Raw genomic sequence first — 25,014 nt, 5'->3', positions numbered from 1 at the left:
ATTAATAAATATAGAGGTGGTACTTTGTAAACAAAACAATATTTGTGTTTTGTGGGAACACTGCCACGTGTACAGTAGAAACCATCCATTCATGTTTATATCAGAAATAAATCGGTATCAGTCATTTGTCGATTCAGTGAACATCATCGTCATCAATGCGCATCATTCCACGTACGCGCGCTCACTAGTAGGTCAAAGGCGCACGCGCACGTCAACGCCCCCTCCCCCTTCTAGCCGGTTTCCAGTCAGCCGCGCGCGGATTGAGTCAAGTGAACCTACCGAGAGGTGGTGTTGACCGACCGCAGCAGGTTTTCAGTAAGAAACCTGAAAAATCGAACCTCTTAAGGCAACTGACAGTAACGCTAGGACCTTAATTTTTAACGGAAGCGTCAGCGGTGCCGGAATTAAGGCGACGCGGCAGCGAGAAGAAAGTAAATCCCGGAGGGAAAGCGCCCGAAGTGAGCTTGAGGATCAAAGCTAATGCTAACTCAGCTAGCCATTGCTAAATAATCATACGGAAACTCGTGTCATTTTGTTAGTCGCTTGCTTTGACATAACCACTGTGGTTACGAAGTAGATAGTTGGGGAAATCTGTTAATTTATATGTTACATTTAATTAATTAAGTGAGGTGTTTTGCCTTAACATTTTAGGCCACAAGCGACTGGTATTCACTTAGCCAGATTAGCTACAATAGCCGGTCTTATTGAGGTTACACCGGCTCTGCGCTCCTTAGGGCAGGTGATATTGCTAAAGATAGTTCGCTGTTAAAGCAACATCACATCGAGAGATATCAGTGTTTATAAGTTAGCTTACACTTGGTACTGTCTAAGCCTTGTGCTTCGCAATGCTGAAACAACAGCAGCAACCCGGTTCAGGCGGGAGAAAAGCTTCTAACGGAACCTCGGGCCCCGGTGGTATGTCTTCCCCAGTCAGTGGCATCAACAGCGGCAACAGGACACCGTCCGGGAGGTAAGAGGATTGGGGTTTCCTGTTAGGACAGTCCGGGGATTGTCCTGTGAGTCAGAGGCCTACCGGTTAAAGTGCTCAGTGGGTGTGTCTCGCAAATAGAGCGTCCCTCTGAGCCAATGAGATTAGTCTATGTTTGATTGACGGTGGCTGTGAGCCAGTCAGAATCATGAAATTGAACCAAAGACAACTAAGTGAGGTGGAACCAAGTTTGGCGAAAGCAAGGAGTAGCAAATCAGCATACAAGCGATACAAAGTTTATCTGGCCTGTCAGTTCTAGCGAAAGGACATTGATGTTCGAAAAACGTTGATTTTACAACGACACATCTTTGTAGTAAAGAAAGCCCCGATGTACAAACGTTAGAATTAACTTCGGAGAGATTGTATGAGCAAGCACAAGGTCATATTTGGTGTAAATCCCAGCGATGAGCGTGTGTTTACCTAACTCTCGTCTCAGTCTTTGTTTTGTAACCGTGAATGTGACTAGCAGTGATACCTCCTTATATGCACATTGTTTATGGAGGGTGCACTTGATATCCAGATTGATCTGTGTTCATTTTTGAATGTTTGAAGATGAAAATATTGCTCCAAACCATGTTTTCATTATCCATCTAGAATGTTGAAATGATTTAAATGATGTAGCTGTCCCTTTTCTTTTTGAAGAGATAAAAAGCTGTGATCCGTCATCAAGATCAACTGGAAAATATTTGGGATGTTGTCCAATATTTAAGTTTAATGTAAAACAGAATGAAATACTGTGCATTGCCCCCTTGACAAGATGCCTCTGTTCAGATGCAAGTGTTTTTGCTTGAAGTTACAAAGGTGGAATAATGCAGGTGAAAGTCTAGCGCTTGGCACAATAAAGGCTGACATTATTTGTAAAGTATAAATTCACAATAGATGATTCTCCAGATCAAGTACACACCTGTAGATCAACATTTACAGTGCAGTAGGAATGTTGGTTTGGCAACTTGTTAGTCAGCTTCTCCTCAAATGGCCATCTGCTTTACATGTGCAATGTGGAGAATGCCACACTGCTTAAACAAGTTATACTCCTTCCACATCTAAGCTGTCAAATATGTTGTAACTGTGCTGTTTCTCACAGGAATCGAACTTCTGCAAAACCATCATTCCAGTCATCTCCGGTGAGTAGCCTGATCCAGAAAACTATGCATCAAACCCAGCAAACACACAACATGTTGTGCGCATTGTTAAACCTAAGGGACAATAAGAAATGTTTTTATCTTAAAGTGAAAATCCATTGCCGTTTTACAACATATTAAAGATGTAATAACACATAATTGAGGTTTGAGAATAGAGATGGGAAATCAGCATTCAAGTGACCATACCTTAAAATAAAAGGACGTTTAATTCCATCCTGTGTTTTCAAACATTACTGATATAAGACTCATTTTTTAAAAACTGATAATACTGTGTTCAGGAAACTATAATCAGGAATCTGACGACGAGGAATAAACTAGTGACAGCAGTCCATGTGAATATGAATTAAATGTGGGTTGATCTTGTAGTCAGGAGAGTAATTCACCTCCTCGCTATAGTCTTCTCTTGCCCTTCTCTTGATTTCCTTTTTTAGTATCAAAGCATGTTTTTATCAGTATAACCTCATATGATGTTTTTTGTTTTTCCTTGATGTTTACTTTAATACCCAACTGCAGGTGTTCGAGGGTGTGTACAACAATGCCAGAATGCTTCATTTCCTTACAGCTGTTGTGGTAAGTCACTTGGCTTGTTATGAATGATAATCTCAGACCAGGATTATTATTCCAGAAATAAAATGGCTTGCATCACCCCCTGCGACATATACAGTAATAATTTCAGGTAACATGGTACTTATGTACTGTAAAGTTATCTTTTCTTTTATGATCAGCTGTGTCTGTAACAGCAGCCAGAAGTTGGTTGAAACCTTTTATAAATCTGACTGTGAAAAGAGTCATATATTTTGATGAAGAGGCAGCCTCTACATCCTGTGCCTTAACTACCCTTTATATGAATAATTCACAGTATATAGAAGGTACAGTGCACAAAATATGCATAATTAATCAACAAATGCTTTTACAGGTTTACACTTTACGGTCAAAGTGAAAACAGACAATCCTACCCCTTTGTTGTTTCCAAGTGGTATTATTGTTGGTGCAGCTGTCACAAAGACAAGTGGACATTAAGAGGAAAAGCAAGAGTTTATTCATTTGTTTAATCTACAATGACATGAAAGCAGATATTGATGGTGCCAGTCTGACTGGATTGTCATTCAGCCTTCATTCTTTCAGAAGATTTTGTGTCTGGAGGCAGACAGATTTGTATAGTGAACACGAGGTTTAGAGGGAGTTGGTCTAAATACTGATTGGGCCATTATCCTGTAGCCATTACACTTTACTTTACTTTACTTACTTTCACTTTACTTTCACTGCAATCAACATTACATTTACTTCATAATGCCATGCTAAAGCAAAAAACTGTCTCTTGCCATTTTAAAAAAGATTTTAATAAAATCTCTCTCTCTCCTTCAGGGTTCCACCTGTGACATAAGAGTGAAAAATGGCAGTGTATTTGAAGGCATATTCAAGACTCTGAGTTCTCGGGTAAGAAACTCATGTTAAGCACACAGGCACACACTTTCCTCTGCCAGTTTAGTAAAGCACTGCAAGAAATCCCGTCACTATAGTGATAAGCTTGTGTCAAGGAAAAAATATTTATAAATATATTATTTTTAAAAGCTTTGTAATTTCTATTCTGCAATTTCAAGTCCTCAATTTTTTGCTGATTTCCTAATGTTTGGCCTTTAGTGTGAGCTGGCTGTAGATGCTGTACACAAACGCAGCGAGGAGGAGGGCTCGTCATCAGGACCACCACGGAGGGAGGACATCACTGACACTATGATCTTCAGCCCCTCGGACCTGGTGACTATGATCTGCAGAGATGTTGACCTCAACTATGCTACCAGAGGTACAAACACTCACAAGCTATGGGGCAGGGAAAGAAAGAACATCCTTAATTTCTGATTGTGGTTTTCTATGTCATGTAAGTTCTTGCAAAGTATGCAGTTCATGTAGTGTTCTCGCAGTTCTGGGGTGAAGTATATGAATTGTTAGACTTGACTGTTTTGAATTGCCTCTTGATCATGCCAGAAAAAAGGGGAGAGAAAATATTTGAGTTGGACTTCAGGCGCCTATTTTATGAAAGAAAAGAAAGCAAAAGATAACACAATGTTATGTAATGTAATAGTATGAATTGGACCCAAATGTTGGCTGCAGACAAGTGAGCAAATTCATCTTTTTGTCTTTGGTTTTAGACACCTTCACAGACACAGCCATCAGCTCCAGTCGTGTCAATGGAGAACACAAGGAGAAGGTTTTGCAGAGATGGGAGGGAGGAGACAGCAACGGAGAAAGTTACGATCTGGATAATGATGCAGTGAGTCCTTCTGTATTTTTTATGTACACAGAAACACCAACTAACCTTCTAATGATAATAAAGCTCTTTGACCTCAGAAATTGTATCGTGATATGCAGCCCCAGTTATACATACATCTCTTATTTAGTTTTTAATTTAGTAATACACTGAGACAGTTAGTGATATGCTGCAAGAAATCTGATCTGTTCTACAAATTAAGCATTATCATGAAGTACTTGATTGGTTTTTGTTTTTTTTGCACTATTAATTGCTCCATTTTGTTTGTTTTGTTCCTTCAGTCCAATGGATGGGATGCTAATGAAATGTTCCGTTACAATGAAGTGAAATACGGAGTTACGTCAACATATGATTCTAGCCTTTCCATGTATACGTAAGTTTCCATATTGATTCATTACCTTCAGGAATTGTCGATAAAATTATTTTCTCTGCATGATGTAAGTCTTCTCTTATTTTCCACGGCTAAATTTATCATGCTGTTCTGAGGATTGAACCGACTTTCCTTTGTCCCGTCTCTCTTCTGCTGTCCAGTGTACCACTAGAGAAAGGCAACTCTGAGGTCTTCCGGCAGAGGGAGGCACGCGCCGCCCGCCTGGCCAGCGAGATCGAGTCTAGCCCACAGTACCGGCATCGAGTCAGCCTTGAAAATGATGAGGGCAAAAGTGAAGAGGACAGGTACAGTGCCGTGGTCCGGGACACTGGTGATCGTGAGAGGGGCCGTGAGAGCCCCCGTGACAGGGAGCGTGAAAGGGGCAGAGACAGCCCTGGAGCCAGCAACAGGTGAGAGGGGCCACTCAGTTTACCATTTAGTGTAACTGTTGTACTGGAATATGATCAAAATGCTTTTTCTGCGGGAGACATTTTGACTAAAGCACAGGTGCTATTGATAACATTAACATCTTTCATTTTATTATTTACGCCTGTTTTTTTAATTGTCAATACTGTAAAGAATGTGTTCTGTGAAAAAAGGTTTATTACATGTTTATTTTCCTTTGCCCTCCAACCTGCTGCTGGTTTATATTATTTTCAGTACAGAATAAAACTAAGGAGATGGCAAAATCCTCTCCATAAATAACAAGATTCTGCAGTTCTGACACTTGAGTTATGAAAGCTGACATCCAAAGGGTACTGTGCTCACAACTGCTGTAGTTGTAAAAATCAAACCTATGAGACAACAATAAGACCAACAAGCTGAAAATATCAGGGAGAACTGCCTTCACCAGTAAAGCTCTGTAAAAATACAAAAAAAAAATATTCAAACAAACAGAAATCATTCTTACAGCTGACAAAAAGAACCTCATTTTAGGCTCCATTTTGTGGCTGCTTTGGAGCTTTCAGTCAATAGCCAGTATCATTTCAAGTAGGCAAGCTCCTTCTGTAGAGGAGGATCGTGTGATGTCAAAAGTTCCAGAGCAGCTGCTAAATGTACTTAGAGATGAGATTGTTTTGTCAAATGCTGTTTTCCAAGATCAAGAATGAACTCATCTTTCATCATGTTTCTGTGCTCCAGTCGGTTTGGACAGGGTGGTATATCTTGTGTCACCGATGTGTTGCCCCTGTGTGATTATGATGATGCATTCACTTTCTCTTTCAGGGAGGGCAAGTACATTCCATTACCTCAACGCCAGAGAGAGATAAACCGGGAGCGAGCAGAGAGGGGTCCTGGCGGGCCTCCACCCCACAACCGTCTAAGTGGAGGTTATCGCTCCACCCCTCCATCCTCCTCTTCCCCCAGACCCCCACTGCCCTCTGCCACTGGGCCCCAGCCTGGTGTCTCCCCTTCGGAGAGAAACAGCCCTTTGTCAGGCAGAGGTGGCGCATACGCTCCCCACCATCCCCAGGGAAGCCCAAGCCCAGGGCCGGGCTCTGGTCCTGCGAGCCCGTTCACACCTGCCTCTCCAGGAGGACCGACGCCCACGTCGGCCTCTGCTTCAGCTGCCCAATCCCCAGCCAGCCCCCCTGCCTCACACGGACACACAGTCCCTCATTCCCACTCACTCCCACACTCGCTGTCTGAAGCTGGCAGGCCTGTTAATGGAGGTCAGTGTGTGAACTTGTGTCAGAAAATGTTTTTAACAGCATGTGTGGATGTTGCTGAGGAAATATGAATTGTGATAAAGTACTATTTTTTTCTTTTGCCTTTCAGTCTCTGCTAGAACATCTCCAAAAGCCCAAAGACCTCCACAGTCGAGCAGAACAGTCCGTGCTGCAAACACACACTCTCAGTCTACAGGTACATTCAGATGCTTTTACAAAATCCTGTGCCTTATTCATGATGAATTTTGCCTAAAACTTTTTCTCTGTCATGTCCTTGTAGCTACTCGCTCTCCTAAATCAGGCTCTTCCCAGGACACGCCTTATTTGGACACGTCGTCTGTCTCCCTGCCTTCTCAGAAGACGTCTGGCCCCGCCCCTCTCTTCCCTGTCGATGGTACTGTTTCACTTTCATGTTAAGAACTTGAAATCAATGTCAAAACCATTTTTTTCCCGCCGTGACGAGAGTTTCATCAGCCTCAGTGAGACAGTTGCCTCTTAGCGTTAAGTGACAGGTTTTGAAGGTGGAGTCTAATGAAGCGCTACAGCTAATTGCTTTGGTGCTTGTCTCGTTTTTACAGTGAATGAAATCCTTGGCGCCGCTGCTAAAGAACGTTCAGCCGAGAGCCCCAGCAGCGCAGAGGAAAGCAAGAGTAGTAAAGGTATGTACACAATGCTTCAAATTGATACCAGCTAAATGATGGAAATAAGAGTTTTAGGTGTGCATTTTTGACAGCGTGCACTGAGTTTGCAGTTTTCACATTTTCATTAACCTTTGCTCCCTCTCTCCTCCACCAGCTCCCTCTGTTCAGCAAAGGTCACAGATTGAGGAGCTGCGGAAATTTGGCAAGGAATTTAGGGTAAGAGTTCAGTTGCGTTTCCATGAAGCGTGAAATGAGAAAATCTGTGACCAATCAAGAGGCTGTGACCTCAGACATCACTGATGTTAGATGACCTCCAAAAAAATCACTCAGTGGCTTATTCACTTAGCTGTGACCATTAATATGTTTCACATGACACTGAATACTAGTTAACTGGGTGCTGTGGGCATCAATTAGAAAAGTATTCTACTGAAAATGAAATTATAAAATAATAAATTTAACAATAAATAATGTAAAATGTTTGTACATTAGGGGCTCAAGTTTCAATAATGTGGTTATTTAATTTAACTATATGTATTAACTGTAGTGTCAATATCTTTTTTTTCTGCCATTGTGGTGGAAGATATAAATTCAGAAATGTCTCGTTTTTTTGATATTTTAAGAAAACAGATTTTGAAGCAAATAATACTGCAACAGAGTTATTGAGACATTATTTTTGAGAAGGACATGGGTGTTTATTGGATGTGTTCTTTGCCTCTGAAGGACACTTGTTTAGTGGCTATTGGCCACTCGTTGAATTTGGTAGCTTAAGATTTCTGTATGGTGTGTTATTCTCCAGATCAAAATCTAAAAAAGGCCAGTTAAGATTTTAGAGGCTATATCTTATTCCTATTGACTTAACCTCATCTTCCTCTCTTCTTCAGCTCCAGGCGAGTGGAGGCAGCTCGAGCTCCCCCAGCTCTCCAGCAGCAGCCACCCCTCCTGCCATCAGCGAGGGTGCCCAACCCAGCGCAGCTAAACCCTCGCCATCAGATGCTCACCCTGCTTCAGACCCCAAACCTCAGCCTCCTGCTCCCAGTCCTTCCCAGCCCCAACCTCAGCATTCACCAGCCCCTGCTGAGGACCCCACCAAGGACACCACAACTACACCTGGTGCCACAGCAGCTGCCCCAACAGCACCTGTTCCAGACAGGCATTCGCCAGCCACCCCACAACCAGCCAGGACTCCAGGAAGTGAGGAGGTCAGATCTGAGACAATAGAACGGACAGAGGGCGTAGCAGAGTGAGTTTCAAAAAGGATTTTCTCATTGGAAAATATTTCGTGTAACTTTCTCAAGTCATTTATGAACACATTTTTTAAAATCTCTTTTAGCCAAGTAAAGAAATCGACATTAAACCCCAACGCTAAAGAGTTCAACCCTATCAAACCTCAAATGCCTATGGTAAGTCAGTTTATTCCTCTTAATCCTGGAAATGCACTTTTATCTGTATTTTGTATGTACTCTTTCTTGTTTTGTACTGAACCGGCTAGGTAACAATGTTGTTTGGGATACATAAAGTTCTGTATTATCTTAAATGTGCAGAAAACAAGTCTAGAGTAGTTTATAGAGAGCACTCTTGTTAAGTGGTGTCGACATCAGGGACTTTATTAAAGTAGATTTAAGTGGATTTTGGCATGCATTGAATGGTCAGAGTGAATCAGGTCTATTGGCACTATGACATGATTTCACTTATTGTAATGTATGGAGGAAATTGTCCTGCACTGAAAAATAATATGTTTTGTTACCTTGAAGGGACTTGCAGATTCATTAACCTCTGACTGTTATTGTACAGACGAAGCCCAACACTGCACCCACCCCACCTCGGCCAACTCCTCCAAGCCCAGTGGTCCTTCAGCACCCAGGTGGACAGGGACCACTCTACAATGCCCCCTACCTCTCCTATGTATCGCAGATTCACTCTGTGCAGGTACCCAAGCCAAAAAACTGTCAGGAGAGCAGTTGTGTGTCTTATGACATTTAAGCCTTTGTATATAATTTTTGGGAGTAACAAGTGTGTCTTGTGCCTGACTTTCTTTTCCCACCTGACACATTGGCATTTAAAAGCAAATTTACATTTACTACCAATTTTAAGGCCTGGAAAATCTAACCAAATACAAATTAATTAGTTTTGGGTTTTCTTTTTTTCATTGTGCTTGTTGCAGATTTTCTTTTGATTGAGTAATTGTTACAACTTTGACTTAAATCCTCATAATACAGCAGCTGTTTATTTTGAGTTGACCTGTTAATCATTTCTGTCTTTTAGCCCCCTCCAATGTACCAGTACACCATGTCTACAGTCAGCCAGGGAAAATACACCAGGGCCAAAGGTAAATGCAGTACTGTGTGTCTGTGGCTTTAATTTAGTGATTCTGTTTTAATTTGGAATTCTTTTAAATTTAATGTCCTGTCAGTTTTTTGTCAAATGCTGACAGAGGAGCTTTTCGGTTTAGCCATAAATTATGCTTTTGTCAGTCTTCCTGTAACAAAAGCTGTCATTTATGATAAAAGTATCCTACTACAAGGTACCAGATTGCTGTAGCTTGCAACCCACCAATGCAGTGACATCTGCTTTTCAAAATAAAATAACTCTGGCTGTAAGCGCCTCATTGTTTTTAAGATATAATGTTTTAAAGCATACTAATGTGTCTTGATAATCCTTTGCCTTCACCAGGCTCAGTAGTGGCCCAGCGTTCTGATCATGGTACTTCAGCACCCCCCATGTTGCAAGCTGCAGCATCAGCAGCTGGGGCCCCACTGGTAGCGTCCCCCTACCCACAGTCATACCTTCAGTACAACCCACAGCAGTATGGCCAGCAGCAAGTCATCCAGGCCATGACACCCTACCCTGGACAGGTAGGACGTTTAATTTCTTAACCCTTTAATAATTCAGAATTTAAATGGTCAAGTGTGAATGACATTATTACAGGTAAGGGGAAAATCTGATTCTGCTTACAGGTTACAAGCTTACAGGTATATTTTGCCTCCACATTTCAACATTATAAAACATTTAAAAATTGCTTATTTGTGCCTCTCTCTCCCCCTCTCTAGCCCATGTATTCCATGCTGCAGGGTGGAGCCAGGATGATAGGTCAAGGTGGGGGTCCCCACCCACAAGCCCTGGGACCTCCAGGAGGCCCCCAGTTCCCTGCACAGGGTGACGGACCTCAGGGACCACAGCAGGGCATCTATGGTGAGTGGAACTAAAACTGCACTAAGTAACACAATATATCATCAACATGTGGTCCGATTTTCAAAATATAAAAAATTTTTAGTCATACTGCTTCCATACTCAGTTTTTTAAAAGTTTGACGGTTTGTCGGTTGTTGATAAGGGAGCAAGTGACTTTTAGCAAATTCCACACTTCCATTCAGAGTGTCAATGTATTGACAGTTAAATGGTGATATAAAGTGATATATTGTCTTTGATAATATCTTATCTTTGATCTGTTGTTCTCTGTAGCTCCACAGTCATTCTCCCACCACTCAGGTGCAGTTCATCAGCCCCAGCCCTCCAGCACCCCAACAGGCAACCAGCCCCCTCCCCAGCATGCTGCACCGAGTCCCGGACAGGTGAGATACCCCCCATGCAGGACTGCTTGAATTCCATAGTATATGCTAATATCAATCCCGGCCCTTTTCTGAAAGCCTACACAACAATAACAGAAGATTACTGAAAGGTAAAACAAAAAGTGTTGGTAGCCTGGACATTGTTTGAGGTGATTCTGACTTCATGATTTCTCCTTTCAGAATGCCCAGTCAGGCCCACAGCCCCAGTCCTTGTACCACTCAGGTCCCCTTTCAGCACCAACCCCACCCAACATGCCGCCAGGTCACACATCTCCACAGGGCTCTTACCCCATTCAGGGCTACAGCATCCACAGCCACCAGGGCATCCCACCAACGTATCCCCTGGGACAGTTAGCGCAGGTATGAATCCACAGCATTTCTACTTTTCCTGCTGTATAGTTACTGTTCCTTCTTGTGCATCGTTGCAAATTAGCATCTGTCAACTAAAAGGCAAAATTAGCATGTAAACGTGATTAATTCTGCAAGTGCTGCTTCATTTGGGAAGTTCTAAACTTTGTCAATCTCCTGGCCCCGCAGGCCCATGTACAGGGAGCCATGTCTGGTCCCCACCACTCAGGGGGCCACGGTCAGCCCCAGTTAGTGATGTTGCAGCCACCCCCTCAGCAGGGCCCTGGTTCAGTTCCCCAGCACCCCCAACACGGACCTCAGCAAGGAGCACATCAACACTTTTACATAGGACATCCACAAGGTATGAGACATAATGTCATATTAACAACGATTCACATTCTCTTGCTCTCTCTGTGGGTTTGAAGTGTGGCATTTATTGATTTTGATGTTTGTTTACTTCCCACAGCAATGCAGGTACAAACACACCCTGCTCCCTTCCACCCACCTGGAAACTAAACACCACCTACTTCAACCCTGCACCCCTCCCCCAACATCCCAATTTGATCCCAACATCTCCCCTACCTGCTGGATGTGACGCCCAGACTGAACTCGACTAAAAAAAGAAAAACAGTCAGGATCGTGCAGAGGAGAGAAGATGACAAAAAGTCTCACAGCACCTTATGCTTCAGCTGTATTGTTCTTCATCAGTACAAACCTCGGTGTCAGCCCCAGATGAGGAGGACCTTTTTAATGCTAATGATGAAGATGGTAGACGAGAGCAGCAGTGTCCGACCCCTGCTGCCATCCCTCCCTCCCGTCTCTCCGACCTCTCCCCTTTTCAGAGACATGAGGCACCTTGCTGGGCAGACCAGTCGGAGAGGAAAAGACACGGATGGAAAACAGCGGCAGACACTTTATCTTCCAGCAAAGCGTTTTTAGCCTTGGGTTTTGTAAGTACTGTGACACAAATGGGAAACACAGACTGTCACAGGAGTTCTCACAAATACAGCACGAACGAAGGAATTTGAAGAGGGGGAAGATTTTTAGCAAATAATTTTTAAAAAAAACTCAATCCAGTAGTTAAAACCGTCCCTTTGCCCTTGTTTTCTCCTGTAGGAAAATATAATTAATAAAAAATGGACAAGACAAAAAAAATATTAAAACAACAATGACCAAAAAATAAAGTTTTCAACTCAACTACAAAGCTTCGTTTGCTTAATTTATTGTATTAATAATTGTGCTTATCTGGGTATTGCAGTTACAGTTTTACTTTGTACTGCATGAAGTAACAGTTAACTATAATGAGACACAGAAATTTATTTTTCATTAGACAATAACAAGAACACATTTAATTTGAAGCTTGCTAAGCGTTTGCTATTATGTCAGGCTGACAAAGCAAAGTAATTACCTCCTAGGGGACTTTTTGTATTCTCTTCGCTTTCTCATTAGCTTGGATTGGTTCCACTTGGTGGTATGACTGCATGTTAATTTAAAATGGTCACCAGGGGGACCCCTCTAAATACACCCCTCCTCAGTGCTAACATCATGAGGCGCACATCCTCGATGTGGCAGAGAGACTCTTGTTTGGGTTAGTGGGACACTGTACTTCCCCTTCAGGCAAGTATGACACCACACTTTGTTGTTTTGTGACAGCACTCTAGATCGATGTACTACTGAGCGCCCCATCTAGCTCTATGTCAGTGTGTTGGAGCGCATGGCCTAGTTTCCCCCTCAGTGCAAGATGTTTGTACACACTATCAGAGCAGCAGGATGTGACGGCCTTCTCAGTGTGACAGGGCGTAGAGTTGCTCAGCGCAGCGCTCCAGTCGGTTCCGGTACTCCAGGTTGACGTAGTTGCCTTCAGGGACCCCCCTGGTGCCGTAGATGAGACCCCAGCAGCAGCAGGCAATTACAGCTGTGCTGTCACTGTCACCTGGGCAGGAAAGAAAGGAGATTAAGAAAAGAACAGCCTCAGCAAAAGTCCTGTGATGAAGCAGAACTAGAACAGTGCTTTTGTTTTTTGATATACATTTTGGTAGGTTTAAAGCTGATCAAATCAATATTTTGAACAAAATATCAAGTGACTGTGTAACATTAAAGTAGTCACTCGTGGTAATAGACCCACAGAGAATTATCACCCAACTATCTAGTTCCCTTAGCTACTGATCTTTTTTATTGTAGTTCAGTTCATTGTGGTTTTCCAGCCCGCAACCTCCGTCTCACTGCCATCAGCACCTTGCTGTTGGTGGACATGGTGGCGGATTTAGTAACAAGCCAGATAATGTGATCAGGATTTGATGGGGATGTTAAAAAAGAGTTAATGTTGCTCTTACCATGTGTCAGGTGGCCAGAAGCACAACACAATGTGAATGTTATACGTACTCTGTATGTTAGATTGGTAAATAAGCATCTGGTTGCTACCAAGTTCTGCTTGAAATACTTCTTATAGTCTTGTGATCAAGTACATTAATCTCAAGCTCTGAGGCTGTTTGAGAAATAATTTTCCAATAAATAGTAAATACAGCAATTTTGATTTGTGATTAAGGGCAATAAATAAAACTGACTTGACTGTAAAAGCATTAGAAATTTGTTACATATTGATACAAGTTTTACAGGCCCAGTTCATGCAATGACATAAATAGACACACTGGGTTTTTTTGTAAGGAATTTAATCTACTGCCAAAAGGGTGTATAAATCATTATAACTTAAGCCATGGACAACTATATGACATTTGGGCAAAATCAGAACATCTATCAGGAAGGCTGAAATTCCCAAGGTTTGTAAGAAGATTTAACATCTTTATAGTAAAGATGACTTGTTTAACAGCTGTATGAAAGACGTTCCCTTTGCACTTCATTTCTACAAAGCTGCTTCTGTCCTCAACACTGTGACAATGAGGACCCATTAGACTATAGACCGTTAGTCCATATGGCTTGTCTGAGCAACAAGTACCCTGAAAAGATGGGAGCTACTGTATGTTGGGAAAACACCACCGTTTTAAACAAGAGAACAGGACTGAAAAAATGTAAAAAGACTGACTCTGACCTCCGTGGAAGCCCGCTCTGCTCATCAGCTCCTCCCAGTCCGAACCCGCCCCCAGCAGGGCGTCCAGCGCTATCATGGGAGCGTCATGGCCGCTGCGTCCTGCCCAGCCCGACAGACTGAAGCTCTTGTAGGCTTCGTCTCTCTCAGCTGGCCCATATGAGGTGGGCCAAATCGCTGGCCCCACCCCATTAGAGATCCCCCTAAAATCCAAGTACCTGTGAACAGAGGTGAGAGATTTTCCTGACATCCAAACTATCCTCTAGTGTAATGTGATTCCCAAGAAGTGAAAGAAACAACGAGTCATTCTGAGGTGACTTCAGACGCTCATACCACTGCCACTTGTCACAGAAGTAGCCCCAGTCTCTCTCCGTCTCTTCCACAGCGAAGCCTCGACCCTGAACGAAGCTCTTCGCTATTGGTAAGGCCTCGTTAATCAGGCCCAGACCCCACATCGTGATTGGCCTGCGCTGGACGGCATATGCTGTAAACAAGGCAGATGCTACTGCGCCCAGGAAACCGGTGGGGTGAGGGTGGGTCATCCTGCCTGTCTCCACAGCAACCGCCACCAGAGACAGCAGCTGGTCAGGCTTTGGATACCTGGTGAAGGCAAAAGTACTGAAGTTCTTATCAGCATTTATTATGGGGGATGTATAGCTGAAGTTTTCTACATAAAACCTAACACGACCCATCACAGCTCAGACATATGTTCAAGCATTCTGTATTTAGTGATTAGTGAGTGTATACAGTGATTACTTTTTTCATGTTATAACTGAATTCACATCATGTTTTTACTTGTTCTAGCTATGTTTTAACCCCAGAACTCTACTATTTATTTGCTATTTTCTACTTTGTCTTATTTAACTGTTAAATGTTCTTTTTCGATATGTTTTCTGTGTCATTGGCTGACCAACATGCACAGAGCATTTTTTAATTAAATCTCCTTTACTTGTGCCTCATTAATCCAAATGAAGATGAAGATCACCTCCCTGAAGTTTTTTATTTTCTACACGTAAAAAACAGATTAATTCCATCCAGTCAATCCACAACCAGCTATGATCAGTTTAGAGCTCAAGCAATTAGTGGATTTGACAATTAGTCGGTTGGCAGATAATCAATCACAACAATTAATTAATTAGTCATTTAAATCATGTTTTGAGCAAAAAAGTAAAACACTGATTCCAACTTCCAACCTAAAAATTTCCTCTTTCACACTACCGTAAACAGGTTATCTTGGGGTTTGGGGCAATAGTTTGGACATTTTTCCCTTCATTCTGCAGCCTAATCGAGAAAATAATCAGAAGATTAATAGATAATGAAAACAATAATCAGTTCCCTCATTTAGCTTAATACTTAGGTTAGACTGAGATCATTTTTGTAGGTCCTAAAAAACAGAGAAAGGACATTTACTGGTCGCTTGGAGTTACTGTCCGAAATACAGTGAGTAGGTCTGGAACCTTGGAGTGATTCTGAACTCTGACCTTAACCTTGAATGTCATGTCAGTAACATAAGAAGGGCAACTCCTCCTCCTATTTGTAATTTCCTTTCCTCTGCTTATCCCTCAGTTGCTCATTAAGATGCAACGTAGCTGCTCGGGAAAGTGATTTTGAAAGGTCATCAACAATTTAAAAAATCCATGGAGGGCTAAGACAAAACTGAAATACATAAGGATTAGAGTGACACATTTATTCTTGGGACAAGTGTCTGACCTGAGGCCAATGCACATGGACCTCATGGCTGCTCCACAGCCCGTCCCCTCAGGGTTATATGGCACCCTGTATCCCCCTTCTTCTCCAGGCTTCAGCTGAGAGACTCCTAAAAAAAGGAAAACAAAGTTCCCAAATCAAAGATTGCTACAAATAAATATGATATGATTTTAAAATTAAGACTTCATGTCTTACCCAGAATGCTTGAAGGACCTGGTTTCCTCCCGTTCATGTCTTTCATCCCCTCCACATATCGAGCAGCCACTTCATGCAAGAGCTCCTCCCCCACCTTCCCTACAAGCGAGACAACTTGTTCAAACTGCAGGCTGCAGTGTCCACATTAATGTTTCGAGATGTAACAGATCTGTTAACAAGGCTGGTTGTTTGCCTTATCACAGTAAAGGTCAAGTGGAATTTCTACCATTTTCTTCCACTTGTGCACAGCCATAATAGAGCATCAAATCAAGGCAAGACTGGAAATTTGATTTAACCTTTAGCTGGGGCTCATGAGAAAGGAGGGAGTGTTGTGTGTCCTGACAAGCCCTCATCAGAGCACCATTGATAATCAGATCAATCCAGTCAATTCCTTGTTTGAAACTAAATTAGCAAAGGAGAGACACAACCGGAGAGAGCAAACAAGTTCACTGTAATTTTGAGCTCACCAGTTGCCAGCCCTTCAGCCGTCGCCAGATGCAGAACTGTGTCATCGCTCACGGGCCAGTCAGGAAGCTCTGCCTTGATGTTCTTCAGCCCACCAAGCTCTTTCAGCTCCTGCAAGGATAGAAAGGATGGGGCCCATTAGATACTGTTTTGTATAGAAACAAATAATGCACACTTAACGCACCCCCTGAAACCGTGACGAGGAGCCACAGAGACTCCCAGACCAACTTTGTTGTGATACGATTTCTCTTTCTCTGTTGGTCCTGCACTAACCTGATGAATAGCTGGTCCTGACTCATTGTACTCCCACAGCTGATTCCTGTATCCAAGAGCATCACCAACACCACTCAGCAACATGGCTGCCTTATAATGCTCCAATGTGGCACATCTGCTGAGACAAAAAAAATAACTATTACTACTCTTTCAACAAAGTTATGCAAATTTGAAGTGCCTGTCTGAGCTATAAACACACGAAACCAGAAAATTACTTGTGCAGATGATCGTTTTAGCATCCCATAAAAGGGAAACTGCTGAGTAGAAGTTGTGTTATAGGGTTTTATCAATATCATTTCCTTTCTGTTAACAAAAATTTAGCTCTTACAGTGGCACAAACATGACAAAGTGCCCTCAGGGATGCACTTAAAATGGGAGAAAATGCAATGCACCCCTCCAGTGGAAAAACTGTGATGCAGTGCCACATGGGCTTCTCTACATGTTGGAAATAAAATAAAATATTAAATAAATTGTTCATATTTTCCTGTGAGTTTTTATTACATAGGTGTGGTAATTAAAACACCCGAGTCACTTAGTGGGATGAGTATAATCTTAACCAGAGCTGTTTCAGAATGAATGCACCCCTGGGCCTCAATCAGCTGAGTCCACCACTGAGCAACATCACTAATGTTCACTTTTATTCATAATGTGATTAAAGTACAGTGTCTGGTAAGGTGTCCAAAAGCCTGGTTTGTTCTGCCACTTGCTGCAAAACTTCAGAAAAGCAGAACTCTGATATATTTCTGGAAAGGTCTCACAATGGGAAAATATACCTAATATGCAAACAACTATGTACGCTGATTATGAAAGTACACCCCAAATGAATGACCCGAGCAATCACTGCATTTGGCCATTTTATTTGCGAATATGTCGTGTTCTTACTTAATGCAAATATAAACCCAAACATCGATCAAACATATAAATAAGTTACCATAAACATAAGTTAAAACCCTGTCTTGATTTGAAAGTAATTTCAGTAAAATGCTGCGCTTGCTGCAGGAAGTCTCTCCGTCATGCACTCGCAGCCTCACCGGTCCATTGCAATGCGTCGTTCCGCGAAACCAAGCTTCACCAGGCGGTCACTCACGTCAGTTAACACCGCGGCTGCAGACTCAAGAGCTGCACACACCAAGTGCTTGTTTGGACTCAAGTATCAGCTCGTTTCCAGCTCAGAACAGGCCTGCAGCATACACGAACGCCAATTCACTAAAGTTATCGTTACTGCAGGCTACTTTCTAAACCCAAGGCTGCTCATGCGGACTCCCTGAAAACGTAAAGGCTAAAAAAAGACCGCAGCGACAAACCAATTTTGGAAGCCTGCTTTCCAGGGGGCAAGATGGAGACATAGCAGAACAAATGGCCAATACTTTCTGTAACTCCAGGATAATCATTGACTTGGTCCCAGGCATTCACTGCAGCGTGGTGCACATTTATGTGTGCTTCTTGCACGGTGCATGTACTCCACTGTTGTGAGACAGGACATGAACAGAGTGTTACTGGTCGTGTGTCGTAATCATTTGTTATAGTTTGACAATCTTAGTAATTAAATGTAAATATGTTTAACATTTGTTTTCTTTTGAGTCATTCTCACGAGTATTCTAGTCAAAATGGCAGAAAGAGGAGATGGAGAGCAAAATGGTAGAGATCGTAAGTACTCTGCTCATCATTTCACACAGACCTCTTTAACATGCAGGTTTTTTTTTTCAATATCTCTTTAAAGTAAACTAATTAATAGTCTAGTTCTGCGAATGTTAATGATAACAATTCTCTGACTGATCTTGTAGGCCCACAGATTCGTCTGCGTGTTTTACCAAGAGGTGACTGGGCACCAAACAATGATCTGGTCATCAAGATCTTAGCCTGGATAGACTTTGTCAATGATCTTGGAATTCGTATGAATGGTTTTGGTAATGCGTTGGTGTTCTTGCAACCAGAGAACCAACTTAACGCTGGCAACAATGAAAATCATGATAATGTGGACAACCTCAACAACGATGAAGACAACGACAACAATTTACATGGCAATGCTCACATTGAAAATCGCAATGCTGATAACAACAACAACAATGAAGATGCAGAAGATGCTGGTGCTGTTGCTAGGGTTGAAGATGGTGTTGAAGTCAACCAGGGTGAAGAGGAAGATAATCCCCTGCCTGGAGTATCTGGGGAAGGGCCAAAGGAGGAAGATGAACATGAGATAGAAGAGATAAGCAGCAAGCACACTCAAGCGAATGAATATAAATGCACCTCTGATGATGACAGTTACAGCACTGACTGTGACAGCAATAATACTGACAAGAATACAGGAAATAATCCAGCTGAGGTTGCTGAAGAAGACCCTCTGCCTGATCCATCTAGTAATAGATCAAGAAAGTCAAAAAAGGATGTTAATAGTCCAGCTGAGCATGCCAGTGCAAGTGCTGAGGTGTCTGAAGAAGATTCTCCTCCTGGTCCATCCAACAGAAGGTCAAAAAAGCATGATGAAGTAGAAGATGAGGGGAATCATCAAAACAATCAAAAAATCAAGATGGTTTGATGAGCTGGCTCACTGTGACTCTGACCCCAGAACTGGCTGCGACTTTGGTCACAGTAGTTGCAATGATGATGACACTGAAAATACAGGCATTGTGGGAGACTGACAGCTCTAAGCTCAGCCAGTTATTATTTATTGTACTGTTTTCCCCAGTTATATTATCTTAACATTTACGTATATATACAGTCAATTGGGAAATGGGTAAGACACAGAAGGAAATCATCATAACAGTATTCAGCCCACTTTTAGCACCCATTAGCTGGTCATCCTGGAGAGATATCAGTCTTTGAGTGGACCTTCCTGAGGTTGCCTGTCACTTGGGTTTTTCCTCGCTCTCACTGACGGTCTAAGGTCAGGCTGGGTGTCCATTTAATTGAACTTTATATAAATAAGCAAATAGATAATAATAAAAATGATCAAATTAATGATAACTCTAATATTGCTACTATTACTGCTGATAATAATAATAATCTATTTTTCATTGCTTTCAGATTCCAAACTATGTTAGTATTTGAAACAAAAGTAGAACAATTTTAGAGATTTTAATTCAAGCACTGTTAAGATTGTTCAATACCACATCTGGACTCTAATATGGCTACAACCAGCCACCAGTTAGCTTATCTTGGCAAAAATCTGGAAACAGGGGTACAGCTTTCCCAGAACTCTTCAAAGGTTACAAAACTAGCTCCCCATTGTGTCTCAAGCTTACAGAATAAATTCCCTGCATATCTCATTTGTTTAATCTGGTCAGAACTACAGATATTAAAGTAGGGTGTAGAATGAATTTGGCCAATGTAACTGGTGCTTATGTACTGCAAAACAGGACAACATACATGGATGTTAAATCCATTCAGGTGTCTCAAAACATAAAACATTCATTAAAATTGTTTGTGTTGAACCTAGAATCACTGGTTTATTTAAGACTACATCTCTGATTTCACACGTTGTCTGCAAGTTGTTCTCACTGCACAGACAGACTCTGCAACTGCTCTATATTCCTCTGGATTCCAGATGTGATCTCTGTTTGTTAGACACAGAAATTTAAACTGCGAGATCTGGATTGCAGTTCGTGCAGCAGAGTGGTGATGTGGGTATGAAGACCACCATTCCACCAGAGGACTCTGCTCCAAGCTGCAGTGTCAGCAAGCATCCATCCTGCTAACAAATCCTCGGGCAAGACACGGCTGACTTGTATCTGACCCAGTGCTTTGACCTAAAGGTGGAGGGAAAGAAGTGAAAAGAGAATTCTCCTCCAGGGATCAATAAAGCATTATATTACATTAAAATCAAGTTTTGGATCCTAGATTCAGCTTTAGATGGCTTGAGGTTCTTCCCTCCACAGGGTGGCATGGTTTCACTACAGCACACAAACAGCAGCTTCAAAATAGTCTTGGTGATTGACGCTAGCAGCTGGTGGATCCTGATGCCAGACAGCGATCCCCAATAGCTTATGCACACGGTCAGTCTACCAGATGACTATCATCGAAGGGAGAATGCAGATTGTGGAAGGAGCTGAGGAATCAGGAGAAAGGAGGCTCGGAGGCTATTTGTCACATGAGTTGTCAGGGGCCATAAAAGGCAGATAGTGAGAAGAGCCAGAGAGAGGGGCACAGCGGTGAGAGCTGTAGCAGTGTGGACATTGGTGCCTCACTGTCACTATTGTTGTAACTGAGGGACCTTGCTGTATTGTGAACATGCGTGACTGAGGACTTCACAGATGAGGAGAAAAGGTGCGACTGCATCAGTGGTGTCAAACAGACCTTAGACAGAGACTTGGCTACTGACTGACTCAGTGAGTCACTCCTGGGTTCAAAGACATATCGATTGAAAACCAACATTTTGAAAATAAGCTTATTTTTGTTTTTACTTAGACTTAGATGAAAAGATTGATATAATTCTCATACCCTCATAGATAAATATACAGCTTCAGCCAGCAACTGGTTAACATAACTTAACAGGGGAAATGGGAAGAGGTAGCCTGACTGTCAAAAAATAAAATGAAATCCATGTGCAAGCACCTCTAAAGCTCAAGAATCAACACATTATATCCTTTGTTGGGTCCATCCTAAACCGAAGTGTGAAAAGGCAACCAGTTCCCAGTCTTTATGCTATGCCTTATATTTAATGGTCAAACATGAAATAGGGATTGACCTTCTCATCTAATACTTCTCAAGACAACAAATGAGTGTTTCCCAAAATATCAAATCCTGCAACCACTTATTATATTATAGTTTTTGCAGGCATAGAAAGCAGCAGTGCTATTATGGATGCACTGTAAAAAAAAGTTGAGTTTACTTAAAGAAATTTAGGAAACCGATTACCTTGGGAAAAGTAAGTAAACAAACTTAATTGTGTGAAGTAGTGTGAAATTATTATATTTAAGTGAGCTTTACTTGTTTTTGAAGTTGTAAGAATTTAATGTATCTCAGTACAGTTAAAATCAAATCAAGCTGTTGCAACTCAAATACTGTCACATTAACTTAATATATTCTGCCAAAACAAGCGGACATCACTTGAAATTTGTAATATACTTCACTTCAGATATCTTATTGTAATCCGCTTCAATAAAGTTGACAGAAACTCAATAAAGATAAGTCACATTAACTTAATAAACTCTGCCAAAGTAAGTGAGCAGTATTTAATTTTAAATAAATGCACTTAACATACCTTAGTTTAGCTAACTTAAAAATAAGAATTCACAAAATGGCATTACAAACATGTTTTTTTGTTTTTTATTTCAGTATCTGTAAACAACAATATTAATCAACATGCTCTTCATTTGTAAACTACTCTGGAAAGAGACCATCAAAGGTCAAGTTTGCCTGAACAATTGGGGGGATAGATGAATAAAAGGCCAGAATATCTTTTTAGCACCACATATACTTAGTTTTTAATGGGGCTTACCAAATTTGACCTCTACCAAAAAAATACATATACTGTAATTTGAATAATAGTACTATAATAGTAAAATTCTTCCTTGTAGTTTGCCGATTGCTTCAGATTCCTGCTAAGTTATGCCTTTCTCTAAATTATTTCCTCAAGGTTATGTGTTTGTCAGAGAGACTGAGTGTATGAGTTTGCATATGAGTGAGACAGAAAGTGTATGTCAGTGAGTATGAGTGAAAATCAGTATGTGATGTATGAGTGAGACTTAAGAGTGAGAATGAGCATGAGTGAGGTGTGCTGACTGGTCTGGGTATAAGCTAACAGAAGGCCCTTGATTCACAATGGACACTTTCCTGAATGTCTCACAGCAACAAACAGACTTGGCAACATTTAGTCTCTAAAAATTTATACTCTGAATAAAACCTGATAATTAAAACTGGGTTATTACATAAAACTGTACTTGTACATACACCTTCAAAGCAGCAAAATGTAAGTCAGCTCTTTAACAACTTTGATATATGCAACATTTGTTGCAGAAGCACACTACACTCTAATACTAAACATCATATACTGTTGTCCAAGGTTCAACAATATCCTCTGGATGAACTCAAATGTGTTCTTCATACCTTTGGAGTAATCCAGATGGGGTGCATACATTAAGCCAAACAGAAGACAAAGTGCTTCAGAGGTTGTGGGAATCTCATCCATAACAACGTTTCCTTCAAGGATGATTGAAATGCTGTTAATCAGTGGCAGCGTGTCCTCAGTCATGATGCTAAGAACCCCAACAGGCAGCTGGGTGAAGTTGCATGCAGAGGCCAAATCCTGCATTAAAAATAAAAAAACACAAATAAATTAAGGTAGTTATGGTGTGTTCACTCTTATGATGCACAACATCACATAGAAGAAACGTGCACTCTGGAATACTGTCTTAGAGAGCTCTTTAGATTATGAGCAGGTAGAAATGGCTGCATTTCAGCACCTTCAGTCTTAACAAAAAGAATAATAAAAAAAAAGGCTATACAATTTCACCCGGGAAGCTCCGATTTGGCTCAAACTTTGAATGCATTGAAAATTATATAAAACATAGATGTGTTGTTGCAATTTATTGATATAACCTTCTAAACGCAATTCTATATCGGGCAGAAATTGAAATGACACATTTTCACCATAGACTAAGATGGAAAATTACTTTCCTTCAGCATCACATGTGAGGCATCAAAATTGTTTGTAACTCCCAGCTGATTAAAATTATGTCACTTGTTTAATGTTGTGACATCCCCACTTAAATATGTTTGGTTTCTGAAAAGTGTGAATACAGGCTATAATAACTAACTTGACCTCAGTTTTTGGGAATTTTACTATTGGCTAAACCTGAGGTCTGATGATGTCCTAAAATGTGCACTGTGCGATGGTCAATCATTATCATTATAAATGTACTTACTGAGCAGCTGAGGAAGAATTCACTGGAATTATCTCCAAGACACAGGGGCAGACATCGCAGGACAGCAGTGCGTGCTGTGGTGATGTCATTGGTCTCATGGAAAAGATGACAAAAAAGAATACGCAGAAGACTATATGAAAGCAAACTTATATGGATATGTGTGCTCAAGTTACAAAGTTGAATTCTAAAGAATCACTTGTATTTTAGTAGCAGCTGTAGGCCTAGTTGAAGTTTGCAAGCACACTACCATAAGGTGGGAATGATGAAGCATCTGAAACAACACTTACTTGTGAGGAGGGGATCGGCACCAAACAGTTGTCTATATTCTATAAGACAATACCAAAAAACATTTGTCACATTTATTCATCTTCTTTTTTCTTTACAAACAGCGCTTCACTCGGTCTGAATTTTCCTTTCTCTACCGCTGTCTGGAGCAGCGGACGTGTACTGAGCCCGAGAAGAAGCGCTCAGCTTGAATGTTGTGTCTACAAACTGCGACGAACAAACCTTAACTGACGTGACACACACACACACACACACACACACACACACACACACACACACACACACACACACACACACTCTGGACTGACCTTAGCTAATGTTTACGTCCCAGCACGAGCATGACTGCACCCTGACACACTTGTAAGTTCTGCTGCCTGGAACTGAAGCACGGAGCCGCCGCCGCCGCCGAACATAGCCTGTTAAGCTAACTGGCTTTAACTCATACAGCTAAATTAGCAGCTCGTCGTAAACCAGCAGCTAACAGACAGGAACCGGTGGAGACATGATAAATATTAACACTACACTGGGGCTCGGTCCAGACAGAGTCAAAGCACTTTTAATCGGATTCACTCATGCCGAACTGCTGCTAACTTCAGCTCTGTGAACCCGCACAGACACACACAAGCTAACATGCCAACAGAAAGTCGGAAAGTCAGAGATGTCAGCTTTCTTCGAACAACTCTCATTCCAAACATCAAATTAGATTGACAAGACTACAAACAAAAGCTTTAAACTTACCGAAATCAACGCTGGAGTCAGCCTTGGGTGAGAGCACTGGGGCCTGGTGCACGACTTTGACCTCTTGCGTTTGAATGAGTTTGGCGGTAGCGGTAGATGCGCGCTAACCGGAAATGAACATGCGCACTGAGGTGCACAGCTCTGTAATTTAAGTCTCATACCACAAACCAATGCTACACACTAAAGAAACACGTTTGTATAACTTAACAAGTACGCGGGTAAAAAGTGCAGAAAACTCGATGAGAGAAAGTAAAGTTAAAAAACTAGTATGAATTAAGTTAAATGCACTGTTTCATCAAGTCAGGACAATGTTTGCATTTACAGTGTGGTCATAATTCACCCTCACACCTTGACAAAAGTCCATTACCCTAAAAGATGCATGAATTATAAAAGCGTGTGGTTCTGGATTTGGAGTCAGCTGAAAACAGGATAATGAAGAAGCCTATTATGCTGTTGCA

At 41.6% G+C, this 25,014-nt stretch overlaps 2 protein-coding genes across 9 annotated transcripts; one reads left to right on the top strand and one right to left on the bottom strand.

The window, feature by feature from the left end:
* The first annotated feature begins 219 nt into the window (after nucleotides 1-219).
* On the top strand, nucleotides 220-12,191 carry LOC124052275 (ataxin-2-like protein). Of its 3 annotated transcripts, none has more exons than XM_046376318.1 (24): nucleotides 220-431; nucleotides 861-970; nucleotides 2,073-2,112; nucleotides 2,644-2,700; nucleotides 3,496-3,567; nucleotides 3,772-3,931; nucleotides 4,278-4,399; nucleotides 4,678-4,769; nucleotides 4,928-5,176; nucleotides 5,991-6,436; nucleotides 6,543-6,629; nucleotides 6,714-6,827; nucleotides 7,012-7,092; nucleotides 7,229-7,290; nucleotides 7,956-8,314; nucleotides 8,405-8,474; nucleotides 8,866-9,000; nucleotides 9,337-9,400; nucleotides 9,745-9,926; nucleotides 10,122-10,263; nucleotides 10,533-10,642; nucleotides 10,820-10,999; nucleotides 11,177-11,348; nucleotides 11,454-12,191. In XM_046376318.1, the coding sequence occupies exons 2-24, from the start codon at nucleotides 918-920 to the stop codon at nucleotides 11,501-11,503; spliced, it is 3,099 nt and encodes a 1,032-aa protein (XP_046232274.1). In that variant the 5' UTR covers nucleotides 220-431; nucleotides 861-917; the 3' UTR covers nucleotides 11,504-12,191. The 3 variants fall into 3 exon arrangements, with proteins under 3 accessions (XP_046232274.1, XP_046232273.1, XP_046232272.1); XM_046376317.1 differs by having other exon boundaries at nucleotides 220-458; XM_046376316.1 differs by having other exon boundaries at nucleotides 220-970.
* A 5-nt stretch (nucleotides 12,192-12,196) lies between these two features.
* adprh (ADP-ribosylarginine hydrolase) lies at nucleotides 12,197-24,730 on the bottom strand. Of its 6 annotated transcripts, XM_046376325.1 has the most exons (13): nucleotides 24,557-24,691; nucleotides 24,127-24,295; nucleotides 23,821-23,859; nucleotides 23,534-23,626; nucleotides 22,716-22,914; nucleotides 18,703-18,832; nucleotides 16,671-16,785; nucleotides 16,400-16,508; nucleotides 15,933-16,031; nucleotides 15,741-15,846; nucleotides 14,364-14,630; nucleotides 14,034-14,248; nucleotides 12,197-12,920 (listed from the first exon to the last, which is right to left on the bottom strand). In XM_046376325.1, the coding sequence occupies exons 5-13, from the start codon at nucleotides 22,858-22,860 to the stop codon at nucleotides 12,772-12,774; spliced, it is 1,335 nt and encodes a 444-aa protein (XP_046232281.1). In that variant the 5' UTR covers nucleotides 22,861-22,914; nucleotides 23,534-23,626; nucleotides 23,821-23,859; nucleotides 24,127-24,295; nucleotides 24,557-24,691; the 3' UTR covers nucleotides 12,197-12,771. The 6 variants fall into 6 exon arrangements, with proteins under 6 accessions (XP_046232281.1, XP_046232278.1, XP_046232284.1 ...); XM_046376322.1 differs by lacking the exon at nucleotides 24,127-24,295 and having other exon boundaries at nucleotides 24,557-24,730; XM_046376323.1 differs by lacking the exon at nucleotides 24,127-24,295 and having other exon boundaries at nucleotides 12,790-12,920; nucleotides 14,024-14,248; nucleotides 24,557-24,730.
* Between the last annotated feature and the right edge of the window lie 284 nt (nucleotides 24,731-25,014).

Source organism: Scatophagus argus, chromosome 21, assembly GCF_020382885.2.
Source record: "Scatophagus argus isolate fScaArg1 chromosome 21, fScaArg1.pri, whole genome shotgun sequence".
In the NCBI taxonomy this organism is placed as follows: domain Eukaryota; kingdom Metazoa; phylum Chordata; class Actinopteri; family Scatophagidae; genus Scatophagus; species Scatophagus argus.
This window is presented reverse-complemented; position numbering and strand designations above follow the sequence as displayed.